Source organism: Vigna umbellata, chromosome 3, assembly GCF_029865625.1.
Source record: "Vigna umbellata cultivar VRB3 chromosome 3, Vumbellata_1.0, whole genome shotgun sequence".
NCBI classification, from domain to species: Eukaryota; Viridiplantae; Streptophyta; class Magnoliopsida; order Fabales; family Fabaceae; genus Vigna; species Vigna umbellata.
Window position 1 is genome coordinate 45,514,519 of NC_142167.1, and position 25,141 is coordinate 45,539,659.

The 25,141-nt window shown below is 28.6% G+C and overlaps 1 protein-coding gene across 2 annotated transcripts; it reads left to right on the forward strand.

Moving 5' to 3' along the window:
- The first annotated feature begins 6,614 nt into the window (after positions 1-6,614).
- LOC124833433 (phytyl ester synthase 2, chloroplastic-like) lies at positions 6,615-24,158 on the forward strand. Of its 2 annotated transcripts, none has more exons than XM_088110584.1 (14): positions 6,615-7,038; positions 18,332-18,383; positions 18,486-18,541; positions 18,611-18,769; positions 18,885-18,989; positions 19,630-19,736; positions 20,076-20,197; positions 21,384-21,498; positions 21,636-21,769; positions 21,858-22,224; positions 22,424-22,537; positions 23,316-23,401; positions 23,671-23,780; positions 23,856-24,158. In XM_088110584.1, the coding sequence occupies exons 1-14, from the start codon at positions 6,714-6,716 to the stop codon at positions 24,044-24,046; spliced, it is 2,043 nt and encodes a 680-aa protein (XP_087966710.1). In that variant the 5' UTR covers positions 6,615-6,713; the 3' UTR covers positions 24,047-24,158. The 2 variants fall into 2 exon arrangements, with proteins under 2 accessions (XP_087966710.1, XP_087966711.1); XM_088110585.1 differs by having other exon boundaries at positions 21,639-21,769.
- The last annotated feature ends 983 nt before the right edge of the window (positions 24,159-25,141 follow it).

The window sequence follows — 25,141 nt, forward strand, 5'->3', positions numbered from 1 at the left end:
TTTGCACCCAACTAGGAGGAACCATAATGTATTACAAGCTCCCTTCAGAACAAAGCCTACTAGCTAAACTAACTTAATAAAAAGCTAATAATCGAGGTCACGTCAAGATAAACCTTAAGAGGAAATAAGTATGAGGACAAATATCCACTGATGAAACATCTAAGACCCCTCCTGCCTAAGACGGTAGCCTGTCGAAAGCTCGACATTGCCTACCATGTTAAAGCAGAATACTAAGAGCATTGACATTAATAAAACCACACCCCTCTCTTTAGAATCACCTATTCTCTTTCTTCCAAGAGACAAAACAAACATTTAATTTCGAATAACTTTGTTTACTTGGGATCTTTTATCTGACCTTATCTATTTTGTTATTCGTTTATGCTTCTTTATTCTAACAATAATTGCAGCTAGCAGTGCCAAAACTATGATCATAATTGCATAACTTTATAGAAAATAACCATAACGAAAGAAAGTTAAAACAAAGAAAGCTCAAGGACGAAAAGACTTACAAGGGATAATAAGACAACAAGTGCGAGGAAAATTTCCTTCCTTAGGCTCCTCTTATGGAGTCACAAGTACAAACATCCGCTATCAGAAAGTCTTCCTAAGTTGAAAACACAGAAAGCTTGTCTATGACGATAACACATAAAAAGTCTTTTTAAGACAATAACACGTACAAAGTCTATCTAAGACAACAACACATACAAAGCTTGTCTAAGACGACAACACATACAAAGTTTGTCTAAAATGACAACACATACAAATCTCAGTAGTTTGATTATAAAATATACTAATATCATAAATATCTTTTTATGCCATATATCAATTGAATATATGATTAATTTCATTAAATAATATATTATGATTATTATGATATTGATTTATCATAAATGTTGTAAGTTTGTATTATCTTTTGTTTTATAATAGATTTCATAGGATCGAAAAACTCTAAATATACATAATATTCCCATCATGAGTACAATTTCAATTCAAATTCACTACTCTACTTATCTAAATCCTAATATTATCTTAGTGTCTTTTACATGTGAATCTTTAGAAGAACTTGATTTCGGTCAGGAACATCCAAGTCACCACTTGAATCTACCACATGCAACACTCTACTCCCAAAAATTTTGTTCAAAAGTTATATAATCATTTGATTTGTTAATTTAAGTCATCACATGATAGAATATTAAATTAAATTTAATATAATATGTACTGGAATAATTACAAAATTTATTTAATAAAAACTTGTAAAATAATTTTCTCTAATCTTACTTCATTGAAATAATTTTTATATTAAAAATTTTATTTAGGAAAAGGTTATACAAAATGGACAAGTTTTTGTCGCATCCAATGTTATTTGACAGTTTCTAACAACACACTAAAATTATGTGTTTCTAAATTGTCTCATATGCACTAAGAACAGCAGAGACTAAGAACAGAAGTGGTAGAACACGCTACGGAAACTTTATTAGTCGTAGTTGATCGATCTCAACATCAATTTCAGGATCCACTACTCCATCCGATGAACCCAAGTCTATTCAACAAAATATATTATTTTTATTCTTTTTAGAAAAATATTATTTCAACCATATTTTCAAATATGGGTATTTACCAAAATAAAAAGATAAGTACAAAAGTATTCGGTACTTATCTTCACTCTCTCCACAGTAGTACATTTGAAATAAAAATTGTGGAACTATTTTTCGTTAAATACGTTTTTAAATATAATTGAATAGTAAATAAGAAATTATTTTATCATTAAGATATAATATCAGAGATTTATTAAAAAAGTATGTATGAGAGGTAAATTAAATTTTTTTAAAATTTATTTGGATTATGTAATGCATTTGAAGATGAAATTAATAATTTAGGTGAAAATGAATTCAAGTTGGCGACTTTTTTTTTTTTTTTTCATTCTCCACACACATGGTAATAGAGCATTCCACGGGAAAATGTCCAGTTAAGAGAGTTTGAATTATGGCTAAAAGTTTGGTAAAATGTTAGAAACTCGGTTCCAGTTGATTTATTAAAAAGTCACCATTTTTAAGTTGCTTTCAAAGTTATTAATCTATAACTTTCAAAGCTCTTCGAGATAAATTCTCTAAGACCGGAGTGAAATATGAGATATGGAAAACGATATAAAAAATTGAGAAGGTATAAAAGATATTATGCATCTGGAGAAAAATAAAACTTCAGACAAATAAACCAAGAAGCGTGTTATAAAGTTTACTTGATACTTCATTATTTAGGCTTTGTTAATTTAAATAGATTTGGAGAAATTGATTGAGAGGATTTGAGAAGCTTTGTAGGTAAAATTTTTTATTATTTATTTAAGTAAATTTAGAAATAAATGAGACTGAATTTAAGTAAATTCTTTTAATATGTTACATAATTAAATCTTATACTAATTTTCATATACCTTTAACGGAGAAAGGAGAATAAAGAGAAAATTAAATAAAAAATATTGAGAAAATGACTACTGGAATAGGTATAATTTTATCACACATTGGTCGCACTGCGTTACGAAGGTTTTCTATTTTCGAAACGTTAACTATCATTATCAGTAAATAAATAGTACTAATAGATACTATGAATATTAAGATTACATCTGTAAAACAATCACTTTTGTGAAAACACATTACGACAGCAATTACTATTAGTGCACTGATTTCTCATACAATATATATATATATATATATATATATATATATATATATATATATATATATATATTTATTTATATATATGAAGTGTCATTGTTCAAGTGGGTTGATGTGATACTCTATTTATTTGTCATTAATGTACTAATATTACTATTAAAATATTTAAATTATTTTAAACAATATTAAATGAGTATATCTAATTAATAAATATAATCAATATAAACAATAATAAAAAAATATATATTAAAATAATTCTTAGGTAAAATATTAATAAATATTATTTGTACAAAGATTAATGACTTGTGAAATAAGTATTAAAAATTCATTAAATATTTATCTAATTGTTTATTATAATATTGTTTTAATTCCATTATCTTATTTATAGATTTTTAATAATTCATCTCCAATGAAAAATTCAGATATGAAAGCATTACAATCAAGTGGACTTCTTTTATTTTAAGTGTTAATAAATTGTAGAAATTTGACTACAATTTAGTAATATACGTATGTTAATGTAATATTTGGATTAATATATAGTTTTATGTACAAATAAAGTATTAAATATTGTTGATAAGGGAAGCTTGGCTTCTTTACATCTTAGTTTTTGATGATGATTGGTTAAATGATTAACCATGATTTTTTGCATAGCAAAATGACATAACAAATGTTTATATCTTATCATGTTTATGCTAGATGATTGAATCCATTCAATCATGTCTAAAACAGATTAAAAATATAGTTTATGGTATAAATAACCGATTACAGAAAGTGTATAATTTGTTAAATTTAACTATAACACTTAGAAAGCTTAAAAGGGGCAAATCACTTTGTTATGATCTATTCTATAAGTTACATAACCTATTAAAACTGAGAGCAAGTCATAATCTGTTATATAAGTGAGATAATCTGTTAAGGATGGAAAATGGATAACTAAAATGGTTAAGTGTTAATATAATCGATTACATAAGTTTGATAATCGATTAAAACAAAAAGGATAGTCTAATTTATTACAAAAATAACCTAATCTGTTAAGACCATTAAAAGAAGTAATAATAGGCTTAAGAGTTTAAATAATCGAATACACGTATAAGATAACATATTATGAACTTAACATAATCGTTTATTATGTGATAGGATTTGAAAATCCTATATATGTAACTTGAAACTTGTTTCAATAACATTTCAATTTTCAAATACTAACATTCTTGTTAAGTTCTGATTACAGGTGATTTCCAGAAACATTCTTGGAGAATCAAAGCTTATTTGTTGATTACATATCAAAGATTCTTTCAAAGATTTTGAATTACATTGGTTTTGATTCAATCTTCACTTGAAGAATGTGTTAAAGATCAGGTTTATCAACAATTTGTGCATTGTGTACCTGTGCAGGGATAACCAAGTTTGAAGAGCTGAGATTCCTCTTGTATTTGTAAGAGATTGAGTGTGTTCATCTCTTGTTTTACTATTTTGATTTTGAGTGGTGAGAGGAGTGCAATTGAGGGATTGTCATTGTATTCTTGTATACTCAATCATTATAGTGGATTCCCTTCAACTAAGGTTGTTGAAAGAGGAGTGGATGTAAGCTTATGATAGCCGAACTAGTATAAATTGTTGTGTCTTGATCTTTTTCTCTTTCTCGTTATCTTTGTTGATTCATTTGCCTTTGATTATTGATTTCAAGTTTCAAGAACTCATAAATATTTTAAAAAGATTTTAAAAAGTGTTAAAACAAATTCACTCCCTCTTTGTTTGAGATATAAGGCTTATCTTTTCTAACAAATATTATTAGACAATTTAATGTATGAAATGAATTTCATTTTCCTTGTTTAATTGAATATGTTGATTTTCATAAATTAGTTGTAAATTGATTGGATGAGATGATAAAACAAAAAAATTGATTATAAATTTATTGAATGTCAAATGTAATCTTTAAAAAAAACTGAGTTTTTATGACATAGATGGCAATGTATGTCATAGTAAGCTAATTTTGAATAACATATATTATGTTAAGTGAACAAATATATGTTATAATACATTAAAGATATTATTATAGTTGAAAATAACTACGTCATAAAAGCTCACATATATTATCATAGGTAAATCGAATTACGTCATAATATATTAGACATATTATGACGATATAACAAATGACAGAAGTACGTCATAGTAGATTGAATCTATCGTACTTTTTACTACGTCATAAAATGTGCTGACTTATCATAATTATCCTAATTATAAGGTCAATCCATTTATAATAATGTATTTATTTTGCTCATCGTCAAAAGTTTTTTTTTTATATCAGTGTTTGCAGACAAACCTTCTAACTAACACTCCATTGGATATAATCAATCGTTTCCCTAAACTTTGACCGAAAGATTTTTGAAAATAATCCCACGGTGCTTAAAAGTTGGATTAGTGATTGTTATGGTTGCATGATAGTCTTCTAAGTTTGAACCATGCGGTACGCAGGTTTTACATTTTATTGTATATCTTATGCAGCACTTTAGAGGAGCAACGTGTTCTGTTCTTAAATAGTCCACGCAAAAAGCTACTATTTTCCAAATACGTATTATCCGCGGGTACGAACACACAACTTCACGTGATAAAAACACACATTTGATAAGCTTTTACTTAATGATTTTTAATCAATATTCTTAAAAGTTTAAAAAGAAAACATATACAGAAAAATTAATTTTTGTGGTGGGGTTCAATCAGCACAAATAAGCAAAAGAGACAATAGATAATTATTGATTATGTCTTGTTTGTATACGCGGATGGAGGAGCGAGAGGCTGCGGAAAGAAGACACACTAAAGACATAATTTATAATATATATAAAATGGAAATATAATGGTTTTTTTCCATTTTATCTTTTCAATTATTATTTTCTAAATTTAAATCTTAATTTATAATATAAATCTATTTTTCAATTTTATCATTTTAATAATTATTTTTAATTCAAAAACTTATTTATTATAAAACAATTATTTATTTATTTTTATCATTTTAGTAATTATTTTTGTAAATTTAAATAATTAATCATGATCCAAAAAAACTTTACATAATATTATATATAATATTTTAATTTCAATAAAAGAAACTTATTTATCTATAAATATATCAATAATTATATATACCTTTTATTTTTTTTTAATTTTAACATTTTAATTACTATTTTTAAAATTTAAATAATTTATAGCTATTTAAAAATACGTATATATACTAACTTATAATATTATTTATACTTAAGTTACGTATTTAATTATGTCATAAATATTTCTACTTTTAAAAAATAATAATAAATAGTTTTAGAAAGTAAATAAATAACATTAATAATAATTTAATTATTATTTTTGTATTTTACCTAATTAAATAACTTCATTTCTATTTTTAATTTTTTGCACTTTTAATCAAATGTTTGATTTTAAATGAGACTCTTTCGGTATCACATTCATCTAGAAAGAGGAACTTTTCCTATGTGTTTTGTTATGAAAAATAGATTCTTATCCAAAGACTGGTAATTTAAAAACTTTTAACTGTTATTTATGTCAACATGGTTTAACTGTTGTATATGTGTATTACGATCAGGCTTATTTATTATTAATTAAATAAAATTTCAATCATATATAATTATTTTTTATTTTTATAATTTAATTTTAATATTTATAAAATTATAATTTTTTGTTTAAAAATGTTGACACCAAAAAATACTCCATCTTTTTGTTAAAATCTAAAATAATTTAAGATGAATCGATGAGAAAAAAAGATATATTATTTTTTAATTGGTGTTGGAAGAAATGAAAAGTATATGTAAAAGTTTCTTTTTGATATTTGCATGTATAAATAATGGTGTCAATTATTCAACAGTTTTATGATAATGTAATTATTAAATTTCTCTTCCTTTTTCAGACTTTCTTTCTCTAAATATAAATAATTGAGTCCTCATTTGTTCTTAAACTCACCAACTTCATTTTCTAATTTGCTTTTCAGTTACCTTAATTACTTCCTCCCACCTTTTTTCATATATAGTCGAATCTTCCACCGCCATGGCAGCCACCACAGCCTGTCTCTTTCCAGCCGCGCCTTTTCTCTGTCATCCGCCGTCGCCGGTCGGAAAACTGTACTCCAACCGAACCTCAATTATGACTACGCGGGTTGCGACGTCGGTGGAGCGAGTTCTGGCGACGACGGCTGATATGGAGCGTGCAGATGAGAAGAAAGAGAACGACAAGGTAGGGACAAATGGTTGGAAAGAATATTTGGAGCAATCAAAGGAGTTGATCGTACCGGACGGTGGACCGCCGCGGTGGTTTTCGCCGTTGGAGTGCGCTGGGCGTTTGGATAATTCTCCTCTACTGCTCTTTTTGCCGGGTCAGTAATTTTTTTTCTCATCATTTAATTGCCTTCTAGTTACTCAGTTAATTTATGTATTTAAATCAATTCATTAATTTAATTAATTGATATTAAATTTATATAAATTCAAATTTTAGTATAAAATTATTTTCAGTATTGTTGAAATTAAAATGTTCTCTTTTCATTTAATTGCACTAATTATGTAGAAAGTAATAATTAAGTAATTTATAATTATCTTTTATTTTGTTCTAATAGTTCGGCTATTTATTTGCTGTGATGGTAAAAACTATCAACGTATTGTTTAACTATCATTCAATGCTGCATAATAAGAAAAAAACACTATTATGTAATACATAAGCTCAAATGATGTTAAGGAATACACAAGCTCAAATAATGAGTGTTTTTTCTTTTCAGAAATGTCGTGCATACGGAAAGAAAACAAATTGAAAGACTGAAAACGAAATTTAATATAGGAGAATGAAGTTCGTAATTCAATTTTCCACTCTCCATACAAAAGATTTGCAAAAACAAAAAACTATAATAATCAATAATACTTTTAGTGTTAAATAAATAATAATAATAAAATATTTATGAACCATAATAGTAGCAATAATAATAATAATAAATATTTTATTATTATATACTTTTACATGACTAATTAAATTATGAATACAATTGATAATTTTTTTTACTAATTATATCATTAATACTTTATTAATGTGTGTGTATATACATATATATATATATATATATATATATATATAATAAATAAAATACAGCAAACTAAATTAATTTTAACATTCTATTAATATATGTTTCTTTATTATAAAAAGTTACTTAATTTATGTTTTTTTAATTAATTTATTATATTAATGTTTATTAATATATATGTTTTAATATTGTATTAAAATAGATAATCAAGACAAAAGTATTAAATATTTTAATTAATTTTAATTTTGATATTTTGTAAAGTAACATATTTCAATATATTATTATTTTGAAATATAACTTTATTATTTATTAGAATTTTATAATAATTTTTAATTTTGAATTTATTTTAACTTTGATTAATATTTAAAAATTAATTTCTACTTTGAAAATTTATTTATATATTTTTTTATGAATATATATTAAAAAATTTATTTTATTACATCAAATACTAATCTTTTACTAGTTTTATTTTATTTTTCATTTTTTTTTCAGTGTAAACAGTCTTATTTTCCCTTTAATAAAAATAACTAAATGATTGAAATGATAGTTGCTTACTTGTAACTTATATAAATAAAATTCTTTTCAATTCATATTTTATTACTATTAAAAATTTATTAAAAGTTTGTTAAAATTAGTGATTTTTTATATGCATATCATTTAGTTTTTCTATCTCTTAACTATTTTTGTTTTAATAAAATTTACGATATTCTTTTATGTGTAATGCAAATATCTGACGCAAATATAATAGCTTAAAACCTACATTTTGTAAGATACTTTATTAGAACTAAATTCAAAACTTAGGTCAATATAAATTATTAAAGCGAAGATTTTATACAAATTATGTAAAAATTTCAAAAATAATGTAGCACAATAAAGTTGACATAAAATAAAATAAATTTTCATAAATGATCTTGTATTGGAAACCTTAAGTTTAGATATTCTTTTTATTGTTGGACTTTTGTAAAATTCCGATATCCTTAATATGTCTTTCATTTTCTTTGTTTTGTTTTGTTATTCTTATCTTTCATTTATCAAACCTTTCAGTTACTCTTTCCTTTACTAAAAATAGGAATATAGCCAATTTATCATTACTCTATTTGAAGAGCTTATTTTTGGCATTTTTCCATGCGAGAGCGTGACCACGGCCGGAAATGTTTGTGTAGTAACTCTTTGATGTAACCCCCTTATATTATTTTCACATAATTTTTTTGTTCTCTTTCAAAAACTTATATTATAATTGAACACTGTATTAATTATCTTTTAAATATTCTTAATTTATTAAGATATTTTACTAAAAAATAATAAATACTCCAAATTGATAACATAAAGTTTAATCTTAATCCGATTTGAAAATATAAATATTTAGAAATATTAAAATTCCAGTCCACTTATTTATATCTAAATATAGTAAAAAGATTATGAAAAAATAATATAAATTAAACCAGTTTATAAAAATAATTATTTTCGTTTTAAGTTTTATTCAATGTGGTCATTTTTAAAAAGAGCTTACTTTAATAATTTGTGATTGGCTTAATACCCTATTTTGTCCCCAGTTTCGTTCGACAATGTCAAATTAGTCAATTCTTTTAAAACGTGTGTCAATTACGTCCCTATTTAATAAAATTTATATCAATGAAATTTCTTCCGTCAAATCCGTACAAACGATAGCTGCTAAAGGCTTGGTTTTCTTTTTAGTTTTTTTAGAATTCTTCAAATTGAGTTATGGAGGTAAAAATAGGAAGAGTTTTATTTTCAGAAAGAAAATACGAAAGAAAAATACTTAAGTCATTGTTTAATGGATTTGATGATTTTATTGCTCTATTTTACATCATAATTTTCGAAATACATAGAATTTTTGATATTCTCGAGCCGTACGAGGATAAAACTTCCTATACGTTTCTAGGGGGGTATCTATATCTATCCCAACGGGCTGTTTATCGAATTGTTGCAAGGAATGTTCGACCCCAAAGAGAGGGAAGAGATCTTCAGAAAGTGGATCCTATAAAGAATGAAACCTATTTCAATATTCCTGTTAAATATTCCTGTTATTCTTTCATTTCTTTGACAAGGGGCGCTTAACCTACAGGAACTGTTCAGCATATTTAAAAAAAGGCAGGTGTTTTTATAGAACTTAGCTCGAATCAACAAACGAAATTCAATGAATGAAATCAAAAAGGGGGTGTAGATTATTTGTATATATATTTACAAAACTATGGACTAATTTGACATTGTCGAACGAAACTGGGGACAAAATAGGGTATTAAGCCTTTGTGATTTAAGGTGATTCAAACAGGAAAGTAATACTTCTAAAATAATGTAAAAATATACTCATACATATTGAAAATATTCACCAACATTTAATATATATTTATATTAAAGAAGATTGAATGAAAAAAAAAACAAAAAGGTTGGATGTCTCTACCGTGAAGTGAGCCCATGTGACTCGTGACATCCCAAAATATAGTAACCACATCATATAATTTAGGAGTCAACATTCCCAATAAAGAGAACAGTTAGAGTATGACTTGCAATTAAATACGGAATTACAGTCATCCAAAATATAATACAGAGTTTTAAACTTAGACATTTTAGAGTATTTAATCTCCAAAGGTTTAAATATCTAAATCCTAAGTAGACTGTGCAGCAGCATCATTCTCCTCCAGCTCTTGCTCCAAGGAAACCTCCTCGACAACATCTGCTCCCATCCAAGTGGATGATCATCGCAAAGAAAAACATACAAAAGCAACACACAACAAAGAAGCAAGGGTGAGCTAGATATAAAAAGCATGTTATACATATAGTACAATTAATTGATGTCATCATGCTAAATCACATATAAAAGAACAACTAACAACATACCCTTTAAAAACATGGCTCAAACACTCACACGACTCATCCGGATTTGTATAACTATCGAACTATTGGTCGTCTTTGCACTTGCGTAGTTCAGCTGGCACTCCCCAACACTATGCAAGGTAAATCCCCCAATCTGTCTATGTCTAAACTCTAAGACTATAGACGAGGACCTCCCTCTACTCTCACCACTTACACTGCTCTCCTTTATCTGAGTATGAACAGTGCTTCGAGTGTAGGGATAGACATACCAGTTCAAAGCTCCATACAGTTATACCGAACAACATCAACACCCCACACAACCACTTTCAGTCATCTCACCCTGAGATGTCCAATTCATACTCACATACATCATTATAGTTCACAACCACATTATTTCCAACCACTCATACCTCATACATAATGTACATGAAAATCTGTTAAGCAAACAATATTAATCATACATTCATATACTTTCCACATAAATATCATCATACTATGCATTCCAAACATCCCACATACAAGACAATCTGTTAAGCAAACAACATTAATCAATCCAATACACATTACCAGACAATAACAGTCCCAAGAGAACCACTAAACAACACAAAACCCCGTAACTCATACTTAGACAAAGAAAATGGCTTTGAAACCATCACCAACAGTTCCGGAAGGGTTCAAAACCTCCAAATCGACTTAAGAAACGTCCAAAACGGACATCCGGAACCCCAAAAACTATCAAAAACAAAGACAAAACAATTTTCTGCGAATACCTCGCGCCTGGGCGCCACAGTAGGGGCGCTGGGCGCGACTTTTTGCTGGATTCCCGCGCCTGGGCGCCACCAGGGGGCGCCGGGCGCGAACCAGAAGTCGTCCAGCCCCATACCAGTTGACAACAATCATTTTGCACCTGTTTTGATCAGTTTGATGACTCTAACAAGTCACAATTGACTTACCTAAGTTATCCCCACAGCCCAAATGTACTCAAAATCCTTACTTCCCAAAATCACTACCTCACTTCCTCTCAAAGTGACCCAAAACTCTACCAGCTTGTTCAAAACAGTGTATACTTTCTTTACTTTCCACTTGATCACCCCTCCAACAGAATACATACATCAACATACCAATCTCAATTATCATCTCAGCCCAACCACATCCACAATCACAAATTTCCAGCATACAATTCATGCAGCAAATATCAAAATACAATTTCAACCCATAGAAAAGGATCTAGCTCCCCTTACCTCGGAGTTGAACTACCAAGCTCACAGGAACGCTCCTTTATAGTGTCTCACACACGAAAATTCCACCACACCCGGTCGGAACGGAGAAAACGTTCGGTAGAAATGAAGCTCCCTACGCCGCGAACGCTTGAGAAGTGCCTATCTCGAATTCTTACGGTTCAGAGAGTTGGAAATCTAGAGAGAAGGCAGAGAGAGCTTTAGGGCACAAGAGTTTAGAGAGAGAAAAGAAATGAGGTTCAAGGAAGAGAATGTGTTCTGAAGAGCCCCTCCTAAGGTCAAGTTGGCCTTAGTCTGATGGGCCTGGCTGCCCCACATAAGGCCCAAAGACCCTTTGTTAAATTTACAGGCCCTCACATGACTCACATGAATTGTTAAAACGATTAAGTTGAATTTGATTTTATTTTTCTGATAAATAGAAAATTTTGTAATTTGATGCAATTCATCAAATATATTATAAAATAACTTTATTTTATATTTAATTAGTTGTTAACTATTTCAGACCTATTTTTAAAGTTCTTTAGAAAAAAAACCTATCTTATTATGTTCAAGAAGTTTTACATTATTCAAACATGAATCCTATGTTTACATATTTATAATATAATATAATATTTAAATTTCACAAGTTTTATTAATGTTCTTTATCATCTTTTACAAATTTATTCACCTTATCTTATGTTCACTTATAATATATTTATATGATTATTGCATTAAACAAAACACAAACAACAACAAAAATATAAAAAAAATCATGCATTTTATAACATTAATAAAGTTTTAATTATATATAAATCATTCAACATTAAACACACATAAATATATAAGATTCTAATTTTGAACATGAATACATATGTTGATATTTTTGTAAAGTTTTACATTTATCATAATTTTTTCTTTGCAATACATGTATTCATCAACAACAACATTTTTCTTATCTCAACATCACAATCTTCCTCCTAAAATATCATCTTTATCACAAAACCACCATGATAGGGTTAGTTTTGTTTCATTCTTTAAGTCACAGTATTATTTCATCGTATTAAATTCGCATACTAAGAACCTCAATTAACTCTTACCACCTAAATTGTTTCTCTATATGTTATTATTGCAATAATTCTAGGTATTTTCTAGTCACACAACACACTTCAATTTCAAAACAACTAACCTATATCTTACTTTTTGAAAATAAAAAAGTTGTATTTATATATTATGCCTTTTGGTGTTCGTTTAGTAATTTTTATTTTAAATTGCCCCCTTTCACCTAATAAAACTATATTCTTCAAATTCTTCAAATTAAAACTAAACTTTTTCTTTTTGAATTAAAATTATTATCACCATAAATAAAATACACAACGTTATTGTATCTCTTATCCCATAAAAGACTGTATGAAAGACGACAATAGAAAATAGGCTTAAAAAGGCTTTACATCAATTTCAAAGGATTTTTAGTTTTTTTTAGCTAATATACTAGTTTTTCTCTTAATTAATTTTTGATGGATGAACAAAAACTGTTTTATGTTCAAGTATTTTACATGTAAAAGTTAAATTAAAATAAGAATATGAACACTTTATTAAATTAATAAATTAAAATAAAATAATAATAAAATTAGTAACATCTCACTAAATAAAATAAATAAAAATAAGAAAGAGATTATGTATACCTAACCGTGTAAGATAAATGTCTAAATAAATATAAATAAAAAATGAGGTTGTAAACACCTCACTAAATTAAATTGATAGACTAAATAAATATAAATGAGATTATAAATTTCTTGTTAAATAAAATAAATATAAATAAACACTTAAGATTGAAAACATCTCATTAAACCAAATAAATAAACAAATAAATATAAATAAAATTGAAGTGGTAAATACCTCACTAAATAAAATAAATAAATGTAAATAAACACAAATAAATATAAAAAATAGATAAAAAACATCTTACTAAATAAAATAAATAGATAATAAATGTAAATAAAATATAAATATAAATACATGGAGAAAATACATATAAATAATAATAATAAAAAATTAAAACATCTCACTAAAGAAAATAAATAATAATAATTTTATATATGGTTTTCTTACTTCAAAATAATTTGTTCAAACAAAATTCCACTTCTTAATAGATTGAATTATTTTTTCAAACTACTTTAAAATCTTATCAATAAAAATATTTTTTTCCTAAAATGAAAAAAAACAAAAATAAGAAAACAAAGAAAAAAAATGAATGGATGCAAAACTTTCTTGTTACACTTCTCCCCTTATAATTTTATAAAAAATATTTATATTATTATTATATTATTATTTTAATATTTTCTTTTATGAATTCACAAATATATAATAATAAAAGGATCCTTCATTATTTAAATATTTTAATATATAATGATAAAATCATCATTCATTATTTAAATATTTTAATGTTTATTAATAATATTTTACAAAGATTAAGTTTAAACATAATCTTTATAAATAAAAAGATTAAATATGTTTTTAATTTCTGAATTTTTACACAAATTTAAAATTTGTCTATATCTAAAATTTTGATCATCTAAATTAGTATAGTTATTTTAATTCGATTACTTTAAATTTTATTAACTTGTCAAAAATTTATTATGTTAATATTTAAGGTATTTATACCATTAAACATATTAATACTTCAATATCTATCAGAAAATATATTTGATATGTAAAAAAAATTTAATATATTGGAACTATAAAAATTATATCAATGTTTAATAATTAAAATGTATTAAAGTTTAAGATATAAATGAATTATAATTTTGTGTGTCAAAGCTTAAACATTACAAACATACTTAACTTTAAATAAAATTATGATGTCATTTTTGTAAAGAAGTAGATAAGTATTAAATCGATTAGACTATAATTTGTTATTTGTTTAGTAGAAATGTTAAAGCTTATAACCAATTTTAATGGCAGAATTAGGAATGGATAGAAATGTATCAACTTATTTCCTTTGATCTGTCAAAAATGACCTGAAACATAAAAGCATCATTATGTACATTGAAAAAGGATATTGAAATTCTCACTTTGTCTTGTAACTTCCTACATTCAATACAATAATGAAATTTCTGAAATGAAAAATTACATTAAGTAAAGTTCATTCTAAAATGAATAAAAAGAGACAAAATCTTTGATGGGATATATGCAGTAACACCTGTATTCTATTTATGCTCGTGGATTACTTCTTCATCTATTTTTTAATTTAACTGTTCAAAAACAACTTACTTTTATGTTTAGATTGAAATAAAATAAAATTTTAGGATGAAAATTAAATCTTTCAAAATTGTTTCAGAATAAATTTATTATATATATATATATGCAAATTTAGGATGAAAAGGGTTTTTTTTTTTCAGTTTTTCTTCTCACAATTTGGTTAAATTTGTCTCGATGTAAAGTGACATCCTGTTGATGTTCAATTTCAAGGATAAGTGTTGTTGTCTCACTCTCAGTTTAGTCATTTTATTTTAGTTCATTTTTAATTTTTATTTTTGTTTCAATTTTTCTAAAAACTAAACAATCCTCTCCAAAATAAAATGAAATTCAGTTTTTGTGTAAATGTTATAAAAATATTTTTATTAAAATTAATATTTTAATTAAATAATTTAATAATATTAAGTTATTTAAAAGTACATTGAAATTTATTTATTTATTTTTTAAATTTTAAATTTATTTGTTTTAGATTGTTATAAAATATTTTAAAATTATTTTAAAATTTGTAAAATTATTATTTTTAAATCAACTCAAGCATATGTTTAGAAATTATTGAATTTTATACATTTTAATAATATATAATAATTTAAAAGAATTAAAAAAATTGATAAATTTATTTTATTTTATGAAATAAAATTGATAAACAAGTTAAACATTTTTTTAGTTAAAATTAATTTTGAATTTAGTTTTTCTATTAAAATTATTTTCTATTAACAATTTTAAAACGATTTTAAATAAAATTCAATATAAAATATAAATATAAATATATTTAATTTTATTAAAAGTATGAGTGATTTTGCTGTAAAAATAGAGACTATTGAATGATTTAAATTTTATTTTATTAATTTTAAAACCTTGAGTGATAGTGAATAATAATTTCAGAATTAAATTTATCGTTCCTCGTTACATTAAGTGAAATTAAGTAAACCAACGATTTCATTTTAAATGTATCTTCCATTTATAATCTATTTATATTAGATAAATAATTTGATCATGGAATTATTTAAATTTGTCTAACATTGGTCTCTATCAAAGAGGAAGAAAATCGAAAAGAAAAAAAAAACTGCATAATATACAAATTTAGGTTAGTTTTCTTTTCTTAATAAATGATACCGTAATGCAATTTTTTTATAAGGTAGTCAATTGAAACTTAATCTTCAATTAATTCGGATTTCAGGTGTAGGATATTTTATAACAAATTTGGATTCTTTTTAAAATTTTTGGTACTATCTTTTTCCGAGTTTCCCAAATACACCAAAAAAATATATTGATTTTTATGTTTTAAAATATATACAAAATTTTACTACATTAATATTAATATATTTTGAAAATTTTGAAAGAAGAACAACATTAAAAAAAAAAACTCTGTAAAGAATCTGAAGTAATTTATTAACTATAATCGTAGTCCTGTTTTTCCTAAATTTTAGGCGGGTTAAATATGTTTTTAGTCCCTGAATTATCAAGCGATTTTGGTTTTAGTCCCTCTTCAAAATTTTGATGGTTTTTAGTCCTTATTGTTTTGAAACTCTGAGTAATAGTCCTTAAAATTGGACGGTGTTAAGTTTCAGTGGAGGTGGCAAACGGCGTTGCCACGTGATCACTGATATGCTCTATTCTCTGTCTGCCACGTTATCTGAAGAAAGTGGGTTCTTCTGGTGGCTGTCCCTTAGCGATGGCCAAGACGTTGATATTCGTCTACATAGTTGTCGCGCCAGTGCTGCTCTTGTTCTTCTCTCATTCACCGAAGAAGTTCTCCGGCCACCACCGCCGCCGCCTCAAGCTCCGCTCCAACTTCACCCTAGCACCGTCGCGCCACCACGCCGTGGCCTTCGACCCCTTGGTGGCGGAGCTGGAGCGGCACCGGGAGGACAAGGAGTGGGAGAAGCAGGTAATCCACCAGATTGATACTCTTGTTCCCCAAGATCGATGTGGACCCCGCCGATTGGTTCGTCACCGAGCACGAGTTGACTCAATGGAACCTCCACCAGGCACAGCGCGAGGTCCTGCATCGCACCCAGAGGGAAATGGAGCTTCACGATAAGAATCACGATGGCTTTGTTTCGTTCTCCGAGTACGATCCTCCCAGTTGGGCTCAAAATGCAGGCCTGTCCCCTTTTCCAGCCTTTAGATCCGAGTAACACTACTATAATCGACTAATGTAGTTGCGTGCTATGGATTTGAACTTGAGATCGCCGTGCGTTTAGATACCGATGATTAATCATGGTGACTGTCTATTGAATGTTGTGTTTTTTTATTTTTTATTTTTACCAGATAACGAGTCTTTCGGGTATGATATCGGTTGGTGGAAAGAAGAGCATTTTAATGCATCTGATGCTGACGGAGATGGTACAAGACCGAGCGTGCGGCGGAGGAGTACAAGACCGAGCGTGCGGCGGTCGTCACGGTCACGAAGAAGAACCCAACTTCTTCAAATCTGATTTATAAAAGATCATTAAGTGGTTAACTAACTTAATCTCAGTCCAAACACTTAAACATCCAACGTGGCACACAGAGAATAGAGCATATCAGTGATCACGTGGCAACGCCGTTTGCCACCTCCACTGAAACTTAACACCGTCCAATTTTAAGGACTATTACTCAGAGTTTCAAAACAATAAGGACTAAAAACCATCAAAGTTCTGAGCAGGGACTAAAACCAAAATCGCTTGATAGTTCAGGGACTAAAAACATATTTAACCCATTTTAGGCCGTAAGTTTATATTTATTTAGTCACGTTTCCTTTGTTGTTTGTTTTTTTCAAGGTACTTTGGTTGTCGCATTCCCTGTGTTTTCAATTCTGTTGCTAGCTATAATGTGTTTGGTAACAAGTTTTCAGCCTTTTAAACGTGCATTCAACTAAAAAGTTAGAAAGGATTATGCGTATCACTCTCACCGACAAACATAGAGGAAGTCGTTATAATGCTTATTTTTCTTACGCTTTGTAAAAGAGTTTCACTGTACGCGGCTCCTATACTACCACTTGAAAGAAACGTTTTATTATAAGTAATGGAAACGACGAATATAAATCATTGGGTTTTATTTAAATAATCAAGATTAGAAAATAACTATGAGTAACTTTTCAAGTGGTTTATTTCACTATTAAATAATTTTTAATCTTACAATTTGTCTCTATGAACATGTTAGAATAGATTTTTTTTAATTTAAAATTATCTTTTTAGTCACGTTTATTTATCTTAGCTCATTCAACCTCTTAGTTTGATAGCTCTTTATAAATGTGATTCTTAAAAGCAACACAGAGAGATTCTAAAAAATTTTCATTCTAAATTTTACAGGGATTGATGGCGTGGGACTTGGACTTATTTCACATCATCAGAAGCTGGGGAGGTTTGTGTTCAGGCCAAATTACACTCACCAGATTGTTATTTTACATCTTCTTACTGATTTTGTGAGAAATACTATTTTTGTTATTTTCTTTCTTGAATGAAGGATTTTTGATACGTGGTGCTTGCATATCCCTGTAGCAGACCGAACACCATTTCCAGGTACTTTTTCCCCTCTACCTAGTTACACATTTATCTAATCTTTCAATCATGTATTTTCCCCTGTTGCAGACCTTGTCAAAATAGTTGAGGTAACAGTTAGGTCGGAATATCAACGTTCACGAAACAGGCCCATATATCTTGTTGGAGAATCTTTAGGATCATGCCTTGCACTGGCTGTTGCAGCACTTAATCCTGATATTGATTTTGTATTAATTCTGGCAAACCCAGGTAACTTGTTAAAGCTCTGAATGACATGTAGTATACAGCATTCGAGTTGATTCTCTGTAACTGCATATCAAAGATGGACAAAATCTGATGTCACCTTCCCCATCCAATTTTGCAGCTACTTCGTTCAGCAGGTCAGACTTGCAACTTCTAACACCATTATTGGAAGCTTTGCCTGATTCACTCTCTCCTGGTTTGCGTGACATTCTCAGATTGACACAAGGTTTGTGTATCTTGCTCTGAAGTGAAGGCTAAGCTTTTTTCCTTTTTCTAAGAACTTGTTTCTAATTAATAAAGATCCATACCATATATCTTTAGGTTTAAATTTCACCTTAAGAGCTCTTTGCTATCTTGAATTAATTTTCATGATAATTCGAGCCAAAAGAAACTGTTTGTGTTTTGTTCATCTTATTATTTTATTCAAAATGTTTAACCTATTTTTTTGCAGCTGAACTTTTGAAAAATAAGCTATTATTCCCTCTTATGAAAACTCTCGTAAACTGCACTGTCTAAGAGATTAGATACTTTAAATAAACACCTTTGCTGGATATCTATGATTCCTTTTGTCTAAGAGATTAGATACTCTCGTAAACTGCACTGTGTCTCCCATTTTTTGTTGTTTTTGCTTATTTATAACTGAATATTTATGAAGCACTTATTTTCTTAGTTAATTAGAATATCAGATCACCAGCCACTTTAACTTCAATGTTATAGGGGCTTATGCTAAATTTTCTGGTTCATGATCCTTCAACACTGAATAATTTTCATCATACATATACGAAGGAGCTATATATTTTCTCTCATTTACCTAGAAAATGATGCTTTTTCTCTATTAATGCCTTCAACATTTCTCGTAACATTAGGTGAATCATTGAGGATGGCGTTGGATAGTGTGGTCCAAGGGCTTCCCCTACAAACTACTGCTGGAGAGCTAGTGAAGGATTTTACAACTATCTTATTATCTCTCCCGGTAAGCTTCAATTAGCACTTAGTTAAAAAAATGGAGACATTTATATTGGAACAGTAATGTGTGACCTTTTCTTCATGATTTTTAATATCTGAAGCATTTTGTATGAATAGTAATGATAATGCAAGGGGCATTTTCCAGAAGAATAAATTGAAAATTGGATACCGTATTTTCTCTTCTTTCTTGTAACCAAAACTTCATAAAAGTGAGAATATGCTGAAATTTTAAGTAAATTGATTGACTTGAATTAAGTTTGTTTACTTTGGATTTTTTATTTTTAGTTTGAGCTTTATCCCTAATTTAGTTTCAATATTGAAAATGTAATCTTTATTCAACTCTCAGATTCTTGCCGAGATATTACCAAAAGAAACACTTCTCTGGAAACTAAAAATGCTTAAGTCGGCTTCTGCTTATGCCAATTCACGCCTTTATTCAATCCAAGCTCAGACTTTGATACTTTGCAGGTTCGTTCTCTTTGACATTGTTCAATTATATCTGTTAAAATACTGAATCATAACTTCTTTGTTAAATTTTCGCTTTCTGTTGGAAGTGAAGTATCTTACCTTTGGACACTAATGGTAAATTATTGTTGAATCTCTCATAAAACTTTTTTCAAAAGATCCACTCAGAGGTATGATAACCGATAATTCGTCTTTATGACTAAACAAGTACAATATGATTCTTATATCGAATTGGACACGGACACTTCACGACGTATAGTCTCCAAAATGTATGACATGTGGACACAGATTTATATATCAGATCACTATGTATTTAGATTTTTAAAATCATCTATAAACAAGATTAGTCAAATTTAATAATTTAAACACATTGTCGGACACAAAAATGAATCTAATCTATATATTTAATATCCAAAAAGCGAAAAGTAGTCATCATATAAAATTTGCGCCTTATAATCAAATAGAAACATGTGTAATAAGTTTACAAGTCTATGCGTTTTTGGAAAATCATTTCATTTGTGATATTAACATTGTGTCAGAGTCATGTCAAAATAATGCGAGGAACAAAAGAATGTCTTTCAAATTGAATACTTCATCAATATGTGTGTCATACAAGTATCAATATGTGTGTCATACAAGTATCATATGTGTATTGGTGTTTAATACATGTCGAACACAGGACACACTATTTATGAGGCATGTCTGAACTTCATAGCAACCGTGTCCCATTATGATGAAGTACATTAAAAATAAGAGGTATTCATAGTTTGAAATGCCTATACTTAAAGTTTGTATCAATATGAAAGGAATCACGTATAAGGAAGAGATTATTGAAAATCTAAGTCTAAATTTAACGTTTAGTACAAAAAAGAAGACCGATAAATTGATTGTTTTAAGATTTTAGATTAGAGTAATCTCAATTCCTTATATATATTTGGATTCATGTCTAATCAGTGGTGTGCCTTCGTGTTTAACTTCTCTCTCAAAAGATCCAAACAAAAATAAAAGGTTAATTTGTAGAAGTATTTGAAATTTACCGGAAACAAAATTATATAACGATGAAACTAGTGGAATTTCCCATTCTTGACTACAATCCCTTTTAATTTTTACATTAGGTGGATTGTAAGTAAATCCCATTGCATACTTTTCAATTGTATGAAGTGAAACTTACTTTATGATTTTCCCTTAGTGGAAACGATCAGCTACTACCTAGTCAGCACGAAGGTGAAAGACTACTCAAGTTACTGCCTAAATCTAAATGCGAGCTTCGTAAATTTGATGGCTGTGGCCATTTCCTATTCTTGGTATGTGATTCTCCATTTCAACTTATTTGAATGGATGTCTGTGATTGTGTTTGAATTCAAGCATGCATCATCATGGTCCATTTCTTCTGGTTGGAGAAAAAGATAAGAAAAAACCCTAATATGGCGCCTCTATCTAGCAGGAAGGAAGCATTGACCTGGCAACTGTAATAAAGGGAACTTCATACTACCGCCGTGGCAAACATCACGATTATTTATCTGATTTTATTCTCCCAACGCCTGATGAGGTGAGAAAAGTAATAGAATCATTCAGGTAAATACAATCGGGTTAATTTGATCATATATATTGATTAGCCGATACTAGTTACACCATTGACACCTTTCACTTGTAATGCTCAAAGTTTGTATAACCTTGTGGCAACTGTGATGCTCTCAACATTGGAGGATGGGACGGTTGTAAAAGGCCTTGCTGGAATTCCTTCAGAGGGACCTGTTTTGTTCGTTGGCGACCACATGCTGCTGGGATCAGACGCAATTCCCCTGTGGTGCAGACTTTTTTCTGAAAGAAATATCATTGTTAGAGCGATGGCACATCCCTTGTTTTTTGTCAGATCTAAGACAGGAAAATTGCTAGACATATCTTATTTTGACAATCTCAGAATCATGGGTGCTGTCCCTGTAGGACCTACTAACCTCTTCAAGCTTTTCTCTTCCAAGTCTCATGTCCTGTTATATCCTGGAGGAATACGCGAGGCTCTTCATAGGAAGGTAAATCCAAATCAGTATTGCGTACTATCATTTATCAACTTCATATACTAAACATATATTGCATATTGTATACATATTATTTATTCTTTAGGCTCACTTTATCTGTCTCTAAATTAATGCTCTGAAATGTATTGCATTTTTTGAGATAGTGTCTTTATATTTTTTGGACTTACAATCTTCGGCTTTGTAATAATATCAGGATGAAGAGTACAAATTGTTCTGGCCTGAACAATCCGAGTTTGTAAGGATGGCAGCAAGATTTGGAGCCAAAATTGTTCCTTTTGGTGTAGTTGGAGAAGATGACGTTGGTCAAGTAAGTTTTGATCTTTTTCTGAATTCATTGCTCTCTCTTACTCTCTCCTATTTATTTGCATGTGTTGGAGGGCTGAGTAAAAAAAATAAATTGTGAAAAGGCATTGTATTTTGTGGCAAGAGAAATAGTTAGATAATAATAGTTGCTTTCTCACAACTTTGGCTTGCAATTTAGGTTAATGTTTTGTCGTAAAAGGATTAATTGGGTTACGATTCTTCATTTAATCTCTGAGAATAAAATAGTGTACATGAATAAAAGCCAAATTAAGTGTATGTTACGCATTAAGGACTTTAAACTAAAAATTCATCATATTTGTATAGAATAAATCACGAATGTATTATATGAATAAAGACCAAATTAAAACTGCTTAAAAGGTTAACATAGGATTGTTAGTATAATGATGTCATGGTAATAAAGGCTAAATTAAAAATGCTTAAAGTTAATCGTCAACATACGATTACTACAGACAATGTTATGAGAACATTGAAAAAATGTAGTGTTTGTATGCGTAAAAATGGATTTAATAATAAGTTTTACATAAAGAAACTAAAACACGTATAAAGATTAAATTATGAGTTTAAGCAAACACTATTGAATTGTTCTAATATTTATAAATTATGTGTTTTTCATATTTTCTGTAGATGTTATAGATATGACTCTCAATCCCTTTTATTTTCTTAATATATTAAAACGTCCATATTTGAAATGAATTCTCCCATTATATGTAGATGCTCGATTTGGATTTCCATAACGGATTATAACACATTGGTCTTTTCAGGTAGTTTTTGATTATGATGACTTGGTGAAGATTCCTTACTTTAGGTCTGAAATAGAAAGCCTCACAGAAGAGGTTCCACAATTGAGGTATCTTGTATTTTTTTTCTCATTCCAAATTATGAAATACGCAACATTTTTATTGTTTTTTTCATCAGTAATAAAAAATATATAAAATAAAGAAACATTTAGGTGGTCCAATCTTTTTTACACATAAAGAAAGGAAAGGTTAAAATTGCGGAAAACTAGAATAGAAGATAACATCCATAACCTGCCATAAAGAGGATGTAAAGAACTATAAACAGTTTACGTGACTATTCTTATATTTATGAATGTACATGATTATATTGGAAATGTAGGAGTGGTTTTCGTGGTGAGGTGGGAAATCAACAAGTGCATTTGCCTTTGATTTTGCCTAAAGTTCCAGGCCGATTCTACTATTATTTTGGAAAACCATTGGAAACGAAAGGTATGCCCAATTTGGAATGCACATAAAATGTGGTGTTAGATAATATGTTTCCTTTAATGGGATATTGTTTTACAGGAAGGGAACAAGAACTCCAAAAGAAGGAGAATTCTCAAGAGTTTTATTTACAAGTGAAGTCTGAGGTTGAGAGATGCATTGCTTACTTAAAGGAAAAAAGGGACATGGACCCCTACAGAGGCCTAGGGCATCGACTATTATACCAGGCCACTAATGGTTTTCAATCTGAAATTCCAACATTTGAAATTTGATTCTTTTACAGGCAATAGAAGCTAAGTTGTTATTCGTTATTTGTAAACAGAATTAGGAATATAAAGTGTTTATTAATTTTTTAAAGGATTAATCTTTATTCAATATTTTTAATATGTTCTCTCAGTTACAAATAATTTTGTCTTTATGGCACTCTCGGCTTGGCCATGCTGCATATCACATTGTTCATAAAGTCTTAAAGAATAATCATATAAATATTAGTGGAAACAATGTTATTTCCAATGTTTTGTGTGATATATATGTGTTCAAGATAAAATGCATCGACTGCCGTTTTATAAATCTGATTCATCTCACCATAACCCTTCAACGCTTCTTTACATTGACATACGGAGTCCTGCTCCAATGCGTAGTACAAGTAAGGCAAAATATTACATAACATTCTTAGATGCACATTCAAGGTTTATATGGCTACTAAAAATCTCAGGTTTCAACTGTTTCATTCTCTTTAAAGCCTTTGTTGAAAATCAAACCAATAACAAGTTAAAGGCTACCCAAACTGACAATGCAAAGGAATTTCTATTTTGCTAAATATCATCGACTCACTTGTACAAAAACTCACCAACAACATGGTTCAATCGAAAGGAAACATAGACATGTGGTTGACATGGGTTTATCTCTCATTGTTAGTGTGCTTCATTACCAAGAAGTTTAGGGTGAAGCTTTTCTTAGTGTTTTTCACATCATTAACATGCTTCCTACACCGGTTTTAAATAATCACTCACCTTTTGAAAAGCTTTTCAATAAAACATTTGATTACGATTCTCTTAAAGCTTTTGGGTTGTGCATGTTACCCTCTCTAATTAGGCCCTATAACAAGAAAAAGTTTAATTTTTGCTCTACCATGTTTGTCTTTCTCCTTGTAGCAAAGTATACGTTTCAAGAAATGTGCTTTTTAATGAACAGTGTTTCCCTACACTATCTAATAATCCTTATACTGCAAAAGACATCGTCTCCGTTCCTACAGTTCACACCAACATACCTATTTATGTTATTAAACCAACTTTATATGTCACAGCTACATTAACTCTACCACCGCCTACTTCTGAACACACGCCACCTTCTTTATCTCCCTTGAA

Coding starts and splice junctions, on each gene's coding strand:
- LOC124833433 (XM_088110584.1), top strand. CDS start 6,714: ATGGCAGCCACCACAGCCTGTCTCTTTCCAGCCGCGCCTTTTCTCTGT. Junction 18,542..18,610: donor AGACCGAACACCATTTCCAG/GTACTTTTTCCC, acceptor CCCCTGTTGCAG/ACCTTGTCAAAATAGTTGAG. Junction 23,781..23,855: donor AAAACCATTGGAAACGAAAG/GTATGCCCAATT, acceptor ATTGTTTTACAG/GAAGGGAACAAGAACTCCAA.